We start from the raw sequence: 13,417 nt of genomic DNA on the forward strand, positions 1-13,417 counted from the left end.
AATTATAAGGGAGCTCAAAATTAGAAAGAGCTGATCAGGTAAACCAAAACACATTTAATGAAGGGAAATGAAAGCTATGAATAGCGATGTTAGTTAAAAAAGACTTGGTAGATTTACTGTCCAACATGTTCAAACAATACCGAGCACCGTCTAAAAAATCCCAAAACAGTCAAAAGGGATACCAATTAAACCTTTTCTTACTCCAAAAAGATTCAATATTGACTGCTGTGTCCAGTTCAATTTTAGGGTGACACGTGTGTGTTTGGGGGAGGGGGGGGGGGCATGGGTGTTGAAGTACTCTGGATGGCTAAAACTAGGATAAGCCTACCCTATAATTACCTGGTAATTTTGCAATACCATTGCAGCCAATGCTTGCTTTGTTGTAGGTAAAATTACCTGAGGCAGAAAAGCTGCAACCTGTAATTGGTACAAAATGCTGCAGAAAGATTCCACTGAGACAGTACAAGTTTTCCAGTTCCTACCAAGCTCGTTTTATTCAAGTCTTTGGTATTGGCAGCGTTATATTACACATTATACAGTTATAACTAACAAAGATTTTGATTTGACAGTAATGATGTGGCATGGAATCAAGACAAGTACAAATGTGGTGTGTATTCAGTTTGGATATTTGGGACTAAACACAAATGCTAACTCATATAAAATAAGGCAGAAACTCAGCACTGTGACTTAGTTAACAATGCATACATAAACATTTTAATTAAACTCTAGTCTATCACTGTGTACAGCATGGATACCCATCATGTATGTGTGCTTTGTTAACTAAGACCCCAACCATGCAGGTGAATGGCTAGCTTCCGAGCAGCAACTTAAAAACAGAAGTTACAGAAAGGCAACACTGTACAATGCATTTAAAAATCTCAACAATGCTGGCAAGGAGTGCTATTGCAGGCGATGTCACAGAAAACAGTGTTCTTAATCTCTGCAATTTGTAAGTCAAGTGAAGTTCAACTTCATTAATATAAACATATTTGAAATCACGACCAAAAAATCTTAAAAGACCTATTTTGAACCAAAATATTTATGCCCCCAATTAAACTGGCCAATTCTCAATTTGTTTTGGTCAAAGATACTACAATGCATTATTACTACTACAATGAAGGAATGTCTTTTCTCACCCAGGGCTCATTTTACAAGATTGAACTACATTATATGTCCCTCTTGAAACATGCTTCACAAAATACTGACCTTTTTAAAATCTACATTTTATTTGAAACATAATTAATGCAAATGATAGTTTTGACAATGGACATCATTTTATGCTTCATTAAGTATTTTAAGGCAGTTGATTTTTTTAAATTTCAAATGTGAATCCTACCATAATGTCTATATAAAACTTGTAACAACAATTTACATACATTATTTCCTAGAACTTCATCATTGCTTTTCAGGAATTTATATTCGCAAGTAATACCTTAGTATATATCGGAGGGCTTATTGAGCAAAAAAAAAGTGGTTAAATAAACTGCAAGAGAGATGTTCATAAACTATAATAAACAGTAACACAAAATCCCTTGGGGTTTGATATATCTTGTAACATATTTGTATGTAACAGTAATAAATGTACCAGTCTAAAGTACCTTTTCATAATCAATTGGGGAAAATTAGTCTGGTAATTAATATGCTTACTACTTCCATTTAATCCATATAGTGGTTTTCACTTCACATCTACAGTAAGGGCTATTTGGTACAAACTGCTGTGACAAGTATTGTATTGAATGAAGTTACCTTCTCATACAATAATCAACAAATTAAAAATAGGCTACATGGAATAAGTCTATCATTAGGAGCATAATTCTTAAAGTTTGCACAACTAGATGCAATATTAAGAAAATGCAATTGTGAAATATCTGTTCCAATCTACATCAATGTTTTGCACACAGTACTTTGTCAGGGTAAAATTAATTTCTTTTACAGCTTATACAATATTCACGAGAGAGAAGTGTTGACATTTTTGGTATGTGTGCACAGCTGGAAAAAATTTTGAACAATAATCCAAGTATGACAGCTTACTTTTGCAGTAACCACCCCCCTCTTTTCCTCCTCCCCACAGCAATTCTTATCTACCTTGCAGTTAATCCAAAATTTGAAAGGATAGATTTTTTTCAGTGTTGCTGTTCCTCAGTTTAGTTTTTTACTCTAATAATTAAGAACTCTAAAAATGTATAAAGACAGACAACACAGAATAAATAATGCATCTACTATTTCTGTAAAACAAGTTACAAATACTACTACTGTATTTAGAAGTCAGCATGCATAGATGTTTTAAGTCCCCCCCCATCTTGAAAGCAGATTACACAGACATATTGAAGAGCAAATTGTAAATAAGTGAGGTAAGTGATATTCAGAATTACACTGAACATAGTTTAAAAACAAGGTTATACAAATGAATAGGGACAAATGTGGAGCACCAGAGCACAGCTTTGTTCTATCACACTGGAAAATGGTCTTGAATATCTAAAAAAACAAAAGTTCCATTTCCATATGTGAGCAATTTATATTGAACACATTTTATTTAGGAACTACTTTTCATATGTATGATTCATAGAAGGGCATTTCAGTAATTACAGATCACTGTGATATCTTTGAAATAAAATAATTTTGGTATTTCACTCTTCTCGGTTCATACACTTCCTTTGCCAACAACGTGGACTGAATATTTGACTTTTGACTGAGTTAGTCATGTGATCTTCTAGCCCAGGGCAAAACCAACATTCTGGATTCATTATTGATTCAAGAATGCCATAGCCTTTTTGTGCATTTTTTGTGATTTGTTACTTGTGTCAACAGATAGGTGTACCCAGTTGTCAGCTGATAATTACAGAAGAACATTTACCAATGGCTCTTGCATCTCTTGAGAGAATAGGAGTTTTTCCATAATCACAATGACAATTGCTCACTATAAACTTTTGAAATTGTCAGTCATCAATGTTTTATTTAAACTGTGTCCCTTTTAACTTGAGTACACATCCAAAAGACTCAATAGAAGAGTGTACACTTTTGAGTTTGGTGTTGGTTTAGGGAGGCTATGCATAAAATACCTCTGTGGAGCACGAAGACATGGATTTGGGACACTGTAATTTCATTTCTTATTCAACCCATTTGACAGGAGATGTGCTCATCAGGTAACACCAGTAAAAGAAAGAACAATGCACATCAGCTTCTTTCAACGACAGCATAAACACTCCCAAAGCTGGTCCCAAAGCAGCTCATGATTGACATAGTCTAATCTGAACTCTAGTGCAAACACTGACTGACACAATATGCCACCTGGATTTTCATCTTAAAAGTCACAATATCAGCGAATAATGAATAATGACACACTTTTGCCAGAAAAGAAAGCCAAGAACTAATTTAGAAAATAAACTATATCTAATAACTATTAATTTTGAATTGTACATTATAAGAAACACATTAAGAAATGATTAAATGAAGAGTCGTCATTCCACTAAAACGGCCTGACCATCCTCCACATTATGCACCGTCTCTGACAGTGACTGATTTGTTTCTGTCACTTCACAAGCCTCTGAAGAGCCCTCCCCTTGCACTGCTGGTTGGCCTTCCATCAAAACAAACGTATCAGAGTTCTGGTTTTGGCACGAATGCCTAACAGCTTCACTAGCAGTTGAGAAGCTTTTGTCACAAAGATTGCACTTGTATGATTGATTTGACTGGTTTGTTGCTAGGTACACTGGATCCATTAATGACTGGCTAGTTTCTTCCGAGGAGCCTTCTGTGAGCATTGCTTGCTTATCTACCATCATAAAGGTATCAGAGTTCTGGTTAAGGCACACATGCCTGGCAGCCTGGTTGGCCCTACAGAATGTTTTATCACAGGTACTACATTTGTATGGTTTGCCTGTGTGAATATACATATGCTCTCTCCAGTGACTCTTCTGGATGAATTTACGCCCACAGATGGAGCACTCATACTTTCGCCTTTTTACTTCCCTATCTTGATCCCCTAACTCTAAGTTGTCAATGTCTGCAATGTCTGATGGGGGTGGTGTTTCTGCTTGTAGTTGGCTATCTGCCATTGGTGAATCGTTCTTCTGTTGTAGCTCACCATCGCTAATTACTTCTGCTTCAGGCATTTCCTCAGCTTCTTTTGTAGGTTTCCCAGATTCTACCAATTGCCCCAGCGCATTCATTCCTGCTTGGCTGGTAACAGGAAGTGACATTCCTGTATGGAGCTGGAGGTGTTCACGCAGGCTGCTTCGTAAAGTAAACCTTCTGCCACAAAGATGACAAACATAAAACTTTGGAAAACCACTATTCCTTTTCATAATACTAGGCTTAACGTGAGCTACTGCATGTATTCCAGGCTGTCCATCTAATAGAGGAATATTCTCGCATCGTTCTTCAGCTGTTGGAGGACCAGCTGGAGAAACCAACCCTAAAGGTGTTCCAGACGACTGGCCAATGTGCTGAGAAGGCTGGAGAATCTGTGCACCCTGGGAATGCTGCTGCCCAGCTTCTGCACCTCGTTCTTGTTCTATCCGAGAAGGATGAGTATGCGATCTGGGCTCTCGCCCAGACTTTTCTCCAGTTGCTGATAACCTATTTGGGGGTGTGGTTTGATTATCAGCAATCTGAATGCCATACAGTGACGACGTCCACGCAAAAACTTGATCAGGGCGAGGAATTGCTCCATGGCTGGCTAAGCTGGCTTCTTGAACAAGTGGATATGCATGCAGGAATTTAATTCCCTGCTCAAGACGGACAGGATCAATAATCTGGGGAGCCATCTTCCCTGTGTACATTAAATGCAGGAGGTAGCTAAAAATATCTGGCTGTATATCCGTTGGTTTCAGTCGGACACAATCACTGTGAAAAAACATCAAAATGTTTACAAATACTAAACCATCCTATGATTTCTGCAGTTTTTTTATGAAGTGTAACATGCAACAGGATGTCAATACACAGCAAAACTCTTATCTATAAAAATGAAAGAAATAATAGAATTTGATGCATGATCAAGAGATTACACCGAAGCATAAGGCAATGACTATGTTCTAACAAGATTACTGTGTGCAGTTTAAAACACCATTTACAAAAATCTTTAAAAACATTGAATTCATCAGAATGACACCAGAGATGAGCAACAGAAGTTGCTTGGCAAAATAAGAATCTGTATCCATACGAACAGAAAAAGCTAAAAGGAAAATTATTAATGCTGTACAAATTTCAATTAAAAGTGAGAGGTAATTCAGATTAATGTCTTTCTCAGAGAGTAAACAGAGAATCGAATGTTTTGCCACAAGAAATGCCTGAGTCATAGAACAATACATATTTTGGGGAGAATTTCTTTAAAATACTTTAAGCATAGAAGCGAAATTGTTTGATGGCTCTAAGAAACATCTGATGGGTTAAGTGGTCTTACACACTTTAAATGATTCAAAATTTTTTCAAGTCCTCCAGATGAAAAAAGAAAGAAAAAAATCAATATAACAGTCATTTTAAAGTTAAGTAGAGTTAAAGGGTTCTGTAAACAGAATGCACCCTTCATAATGCAGCAAGGGGGGAAACTGTCACCTTGCTGAATAATTTCTGGCAATCTCAAAATATCTTAGAATACTTTATCAGTGTTCCTTATATCTGTGGAGTATTCTAGTTTTGGAAAAGCACACTAGGGCATAGATGATGGAAAAAATTAAATAATTTTGTGTAGATTACAACATGCATGACATTCTTAATTTTCTTCGATTTAACATCATGATCTGAAGCATTACCTGGTTTGATGAATAAAAAGCATTTTGAAGTAATTGGAGAAAGAGGCAAGGACTGCTTTATGTGCTTTGAAATAGACATCACCTATAGCCACCGTGCAGTCACAAAGGAAGCCAAACTCTCGCTGGGCATTGAGTTGTTGTAAAAGAATTAAACCATGGTTCGCTAGTTCCATGTTTAGACCCTAGGAGGAGGTGGAAGAAAGGAGACTACATTAAAGACAAGATAGAATTTAACTGAACAGATAAACAAAAGCTGTAATCATCTTGTACTCCATTTTATTGTGTACTTATTAAAATATAATTAACAATTTATCCATTAACCATTTTAAACTAGACTCCTTAGTAATGAACAACTTGCACTTTAAATAATATTCCAAGAGAAAAGTTACTTAAGGTTACGTACAATAAGAGAATACCGAGTTTTAAAAGAGAAACTACCTATCATGATAAGATGTTCATTATTCTTAAAACAACTCACTCCTATTCATACCATTTAACAGTCTAAGTAACCTACACAGATATTCGTTACACTTTTTCAGTTTTATTCTGTAAATTTCTAACCAAATACCTTTAACCATAACCAAATAATATAAGAATTTTAGAGTTTGAACTTCCAGAGAATTCTTGCTGATCATTCTTGTTCAAGAGAGAGAGAGAGAGAGAGGTTAAAACTCTATTATCCCGATCCGTAATTCCATTTAATAAGTTCTTTAAATGCAATCATTGTGTAATATCAAAAACATGGCAGCCAACTTAAACTAGTTTCAAAATCCTAAAAATGACAAGATAATGACTAGATCATCAGGTGTATTTGGATTTTCAAGAAGCTTTTGATAAGCTGTCACAGAAGAGATTACTGAACAACTGAGAATATAAGTAAAGATATCTTGGTCTAATTAACAATTATACTGGGCCCTGTTGAGATCACATCTGAAATATTGTGTACTGAGTTCATTAAGCTCTGAATTTTACCACTGGCAAAAAAATTATGGGTCTAACTCGAGTAGACTGGTGTGAATTTTACAAAGATTCACCACCAATCAATAACCATTCAATATCTTGTGCTGTTTATACCAGGAGGCAAGTGTTTTGTGATCTAATATAAAAATTACATCTCTGAGCAGCACACACAGTCAGATTGGGAGAATATATTAATTAGATGGAGATAAAACAAGAAAGTGAGGATGAAATATGGAAGTCATAAATTCAACATGAAAACAAAATAGAAATCACGTAGTTATCGGTGCTTTTTCCCTTACTGCATGGTGTTGGCTGAATCAATTCAAACTCATAGCATCAATAAATTCTAGCTCAACAGATGCGTTTTATGAACAGTGTAAGTAATGCAGTGCTAATAAATCATCAGTCACATTGCTATAGCAGTTTGGGATGCCAAATTTTGCTCTGGTGTTTCCTGCAATTTTGTCCCAGCTTAGTCATGTTTTTAAGTAGAGAGAGAATGTAATACATATTGGGATTTTATTAACACTAAAAGACAAAGCTATTGAAAATTTACTTAATTATTTTGCTCTAATACCAAGGATGAATTAACTATATTTGAAAAAAAATTGTTTTTGTTGTTTATTCTTCTTTAAATAACTATGAAAAAGATTATGTTTATGTGATTATATGAATTTTTTTTGTTCCCCTTCATTATATTAATGGATATTAAGTTCCTGCTCAAGCCTGGTCATCTGAACCATGTCCAATTCAGTCAGGTCACGAAGCAAATCCTCAAGATTGGGTCTGAATCAGCTATGTTTGGGTCAGATTTTAAATTTTTGCCCAAGCAGATTTTTAGCTCTTGCTGAATTAGTGCAACAACTCTCACCAATGTATTCTGCTCTCTAGAAATCAACAGCATGAACATCTTTACCATTACCCTCTTTTAGCTGAAGCGTGACTCCAGCTACAATTTCCTAACTCACTTTAAAAGAATCTTAAAAAGTTACCCTGCCTCAAAATTGAAGACTAAGCCTATATCCTGAACACCACAATTACTAGCTCTTGCTGAATTAGTGCAACAACTCTCACCAATGTATTCTGCTCTCTAGAAATCAACAGCATGAACAGCTTTACCATTACCCTCCTTTAGCTGAAGCGTGACTCCAGCTACAATTTCCTAACTCACTTTAAAAGAATCTTAAAAAGTTACCCTGCCTCAAAATTGAAGACTAAGCCTATATCCTGAACACCTCAATTACTGGTAAGTTTTATTTTATCGATTCACATTATAAAATGGTGTATTATGTTAACTCTCCACAACTAGGCAATTAAATCCCCAGTCTAGTAATCCAATGACCTGGCCTGACAACATAAAAATGCAAATTCAAACACTACCATGGCAGCTGTGGAGATTTATTTTCAGTTAAATAATCTGGAATTTAAAAAATAAGTCTTTGCAACAATGAACACAGAACTACTAACCTATCTATGCCTTTCAGTGGAGGAAATCTGCCATACATGACCTGACTGAATTGGATATGGTTCATATGACCAGGTTTGAATAAGAGCTAGAAATTTATTATAAGGGAAAACCAAAAAAAAACTTATAATCATGTAAATAACTATGAAAAATATCATGTTTAAAGGAAAGAATAAATATCTAAAACACTTGTTCCTTCAAATATAGTTATTCACCTATAAACATTTCCAGAGTTCTTGCAATGTGATCAACTCTTAACTGACTTCTGAAATGGCTCGGCAAACCAATAAACATCATCATAACCCCTACATTAAAACAGAAAATTGACAACACTAGACATACAACTCAGCACCAAAGTAGCACCAAGGTAGATTCTGAATTCTGACATGACAAAGTCACTTGACATCTAAATAACCTTGTAAAGTTCTCTTCATTAACATTTGGGGAACAGTACCGAGTGCAAATTGAGAGAACAGTCCTACAGACTAGTCAAGCTAATGGACTGACACAGGAGTACACATAGAACCATCCTTTACAACCAATGTACCATTACAGTACCAAGCAGCAGTAGCGTGATAAAGAGCAAAGGCTGGCTGCTTAGAGAGCCCTCAACACTAACTCTAGACTCACGGAATCAGGCCAAACATGGGTAAGGAAGCCTCTGATTAACACCCACCGATCTCCCACAGCTGAGAAATCAGTGATTCTCCATGTTAAGCACTTGGAAGAAGCATTGTAAATAGCAACCACATTCCAATTGGATAAGGCTACAGGAGGGAAAAGAGTAACTGGCAACTGGTGATGAGGGGGTGGGCTCTCGGAGGTCTTCAGGGTAGGGGCAATTAACAAGCATTCAGGAGAGGTCTCAAGACGACAGTCACCTTAAATACAGAAACACCTGTAAGGTGAGGGGTATGATTACTATTGTACTAGAGCAGACTAAGCATTAACAACAAATTCTAGGTTATGTATTCAAGCTAAACCTGCAAAATTACAATAACAAAATATAGCCACATATTAAATCCTATACATCCTAAATTAGTCAAGGATTTCCCATTTCCTGAGGAAAGAATTGAGAAGCAAATCTGCAGCTAAATTGCAGAAGGAAGTAATAACTTGAGCACTGAAATGGGGGAAACTTCCACTATTCCAATACATGATGAGAAAAGAACTCTGCAAAGGATGATGAGAGGTAAGAATTCCTGAAATATGTACAAGAACACTTTAATAACATCTCACCATTGAAAAATGAAACAGTGTAAAGTTGAATTCTGTGAATAAAGGGAATCAAGAATCAGTGCTGGTGCATTTGAGGAATAGGGATCACTACATCATAAGGTTTAGAGTAGTAATGACAAAAGATATGAATAAAAATCAAACATGAACATAGTCAATAGAAGAGAGGCTAATTTCAAGGACTGGTCTGAAGTGGATAGGAATTAAAGGATACAAAAATATAAATCTTTTTCATTGCCCATTTATAGTTTGGGTACAGTTTAGACATTTCTAATGTGGAAAAAATGAACATGAAAAGATGAACACTCTGAATAACTAAAAGCACAAGAATTAAAATGAAAAATAATTTTACCATAAACATCAGGTCTATAATGCAGTCCAAATCCAAACTGAATAAACTAAGTAAATAGAATTCAAAAAAGAACTCGGGAGATTAAAAAAGGTGTTGAAGTTAAAACTGTGCCAAAATGTGTTTAGGTGCAGCTAATAAGGAGGAAACAATGGACATGTGATACTTCAAATGGGCAACAAATTAGGGTGAAGAGTTGTGATTTATGTCAAATTTTTGAAGAAGTTGAAGATATTAAGAGAAATATTTTAAGATTTAAGACATGTTTATTAATCACATGTACATTGATACACACAGTGAAATGCATCTTTTGCAGAGTGCCCTGGGGGCAGCCCGCAAGTGTTGCCATGCTTCCAATGCCAACACAGCATGCCCACAACTTTCTAACCCATACGTCTTTGGAACGTGGGAAGAAACCGGAGTGCCTGGAGGAAACCCAAGCAGACACGGGGAGAACGTACAAGCTCCTTACAGACAGCAGCCAGAATTGAACCCGGGTCGCTGGCTCTGTAATAGCGCTACACTAACCGCTGCACTACTGTGCCTGCCCCTACACTACTGTCCAGAAGCAGCCTGGATGATAATCTGAGGTCAAAACACTTAATCACAAAATCAAACATTTTGATTATTACCAATAGCTTTAACTTGGTTAACAATGAAGGAGACTGGTATCATAAGTTACCAGGAACAGATAGGAGCTGACAGAGAACAATGCCAATCTTGCTCATGTTGAGTCCAAAGAAATTTTGATTCACTCAGGATTTCATAAGGCAGTCAGAGTTGAATGATGGTAATATATTTGTAGGGTCTACTTCACTTGCAGATGATATCACTGAGGTTTAGCACATCAAAGTATTTGACATGAAAGAAGTTATAGCACACAATTGTAAGAACCCCAAAGATCCGAGAGTTTTGTCTGAGTTCAATGGAAATGACAAATCATCAATGAAAGAGTAAGGGACTACACCACAAAAAGATAACAGCTTTTGATGAACTTATGAGGAAGAAAACAAGTTTATCCAGAAATTATGATTTAGGTTACTTGAAGACTATGGAGAAAATTAAGATGCAGCACTTTAACATCCCTCTTGTACCACTGTGCTTTAATTGGTCTGAAAAAACATATTACATAATTATTACCAAAAATCAAATATATTTTTAACAGCATGCAAACATAAATTGCCTGTGTTCCTTAATTTCTTTCTATCTACTTTATCTATACGCTTCATGATTTTAAACAACTCTATCAGATCTCCTCAAGAACACAGAGGCTCCAACATGGGTTGAAGAACAACCCCAGCTTTTATTTAACAAAAATGACTCATTCCCTGGAATCACTCCGGCAAATTTCTACTGCACCCTCTCCAAAGCCTTGACATCTTCCCTAAAGGACACTGTACTCCTGTTATGAGCAAACTGGTATTTTAAAGGTCCATCATGACTATATTGCTTTTGAACATCACACTATTCTAAAGTCCAGAGCTTTCATGATTTTTAAATACTTCCTCAACCTGCCCTGCAACTTTCAACTCAACATACATACCCATATCTCTGTTCTTGGACCCCTTTTAATACTGTTCTCTGTTTTATTTACTTTTTCTCACTCTTCCTATCAAAATATAACACACATACATTTCTCTAGCATTAAATTTCTCTTTGAAGTCCAGTAATATTCTCCTCATCGATCACTGAGTGATCTTGAAGCTTTGAGTCACACCCAAATTTGGAAATTGTGCCCTGTACACCAAAGTGCAAATTACTAATCTATGTTAAGAAATGCAGTGGTCATAGGATGAATCACTGGGAAATTCCACTGTATACTTTCCGCCAATTCAAAAAAAATTATCACTATTGTGCTCAGTTTCCTATTGCTTAGCCGATTTTTCAGCCATGCTCATGCAGCCCCTTTTACTCCAAGACCTTTAATGACAAGACTATATGTGGTACCACTATACATCACCTTTAATCAGGAAGGACAGCAGGGATAAGGCAGGTAATTACAGACATGTGACTCTAACATCAGTGGTGAGGAAGATATTAAAAAAATTTAGGAGGGACAGGATTAATCTGCACTTCAAAAGGCAGGGATTGATCAGATAGTCAGCATGGCTTAATTTGGAGGAGATCCTGTCTGATCAATTTGATTGAATGTTTTGAAGAGGTAGCAAAATGTATTGACGAGAGCAGTATGATTGATGTGCCTACATGGACTTCGGTAAGGCCTTTGACAAGATTTCACAAGGGAGACTGGTCCAAAAGGTTGGAGCCTATTGGATCCAGAACAAGTTAGCAAACTGGATCCAAAATTAGCTCAGTAAGGAGGCACAGGGTGATTGTGGAAGATTGTCTTTGTGATTAGATGTCTGTGGCCAGTGTGTACCATAGTGATTGGTGCTAGGGCCCTTACTGTCTTATTCATTAACAAACTGGATATAAATATAGGAGGTATGATTAGTAAATTTGCACATGACACAAAAATTGTTGGTCTTGATAATCAGGAGGATAGTCATAGGCTAGAGGATGATGTTGAGTAGTTGAAAAGAATGGCAGATGCAATTTAACCCTAATAACTGTGAGATGATGCACTTTGGAAGGACTAATAAGGGTAGGACTTACACAAGGCTTTGGGAAATATTGAGGAACCAAGGGACCTTGGTGTACGAGTCTAAGGATCCCTGAAAGTGGCAGCATAGGTACTGTAGATAAGGTGGCAAAGGCAACATACAAGATACTTACGTTTATTGGCCAGGATACAGAATATCAGAGCAGGGAGGTTAGGGCATAAATTTATAAAATACTGGTTAGGCCACAATTGGAGCACTGCACAGTTCTGGTTGCCACACTATAGGAAGGACATGATTGCATTGAAGAAGGTACAAAGAAAATTCACCAAGATGCTGCCTGGATGGAGCATTTCAGTTTTGAGACAGTCTGAATAAGCTGGGTTTTTTTTCTTTGGAACAGAGGAGGCTGAGGGCCATAGATAGGATATATTGTACAAAACTTTTCCCTAGAGGTATTTAAAACTAGAGGGCATAGATTTAGGGAAGGAATGAAGGGTTTAGAGGGGAACCAAGAAGAATCTTTTCACCCAGGGGCTGGTTGGAATCTGGAATGCACTGCTTGAGTGGGTGGAGGAGGCAGGTATTCTTGCAACATTTAAAAAGCATCTAGATGAGCACTTGAATCGCCAAGGCATCAAAGACAACAAACCAAGTGCCCGTAATTGGAATAAGTATGGATAGGTACTTGATGGTCAGCATGGACATGGTGGGCAGAAGGGCCCGTCTCTGTGCTGTGAGTCAAGTGACTCTCTGACCACATCAAGTGCATTTCACTCACTGACTGCCTGTTACTTCATTGATGTCTGTCAATTTACATATCAACTTATGTCAACAAATCCATGCATGTATATAAACCTTTTCCAGGTCCATTCACCCATCACTCATACTCTGGCTCCTTCATTCCCTAGTTCAAACTGTTCAGAATAATAGTCTTCCTCAATTCTTGTCTTGGTACACCACATTTGTGCGATCTCCTCTAGCCCTGTGAAAAGGCTAACTAATTACGATTATTTTACTTACTTCCACTTTCAAAACAATTCAACCCTTACCACTTTTTCCATGTATCATCCTTTGCTGGTCAGGCATATACATA

At 36.7% G+C, this 13,417-nt stretch overlaps 1 protein-coding gene across 3 annotated transcripts in view; it reads right to left on the reverse strand.

Moving 5' to 3' along the window:
* Positions 1–475: 475 nt before the first annotated feature.
* Positions 476–13,417, reverse strand: part of zbtb2b (zinc finger and BTB domain containing 2b) — a 29,530-nt gene continuing 16,588 nt past the window's right edge. For all 3 annotated transcript variants that reach the window (XM_052012544.1, XM_052012542.1, XM_052012543.1), the window contains 2 exons: positions 5,751–5,932; positions 476–4,845 (listed from right to left, as the gene is read on the reverse strand). In XM_052012544.1, the coding sequence (XP_051868504.1) occupies positions 3,459–4,845; positions 5,751–5,923 (1,560 nt within the window). In that variant the 5' untranslated portion in view covers positions 5,924–5,932 and the 3' untranslated portion in view covers positions 476–3,458. The remainder of the gene's footprint in view (positions 4,846–5,750; positions 5,933–13,417) is intronic.

The sequence above is a fragment of the Pristis pectinata genome, chromosome 3 (genome assembly GCF_009764475.1).
Source record: "Pristis pectinata isolate sPriPec2 chromosome 3, sPriPec2.1.pri, whole genome shotgun sequence".
Taxonomy (NCBI): domain Eukaryota; kingdom Metazoa; phylum Chordata; class Chondrichthyes; order Rhinopristiformes; family Pristidae; genus Pristis; species Pristis pectinata.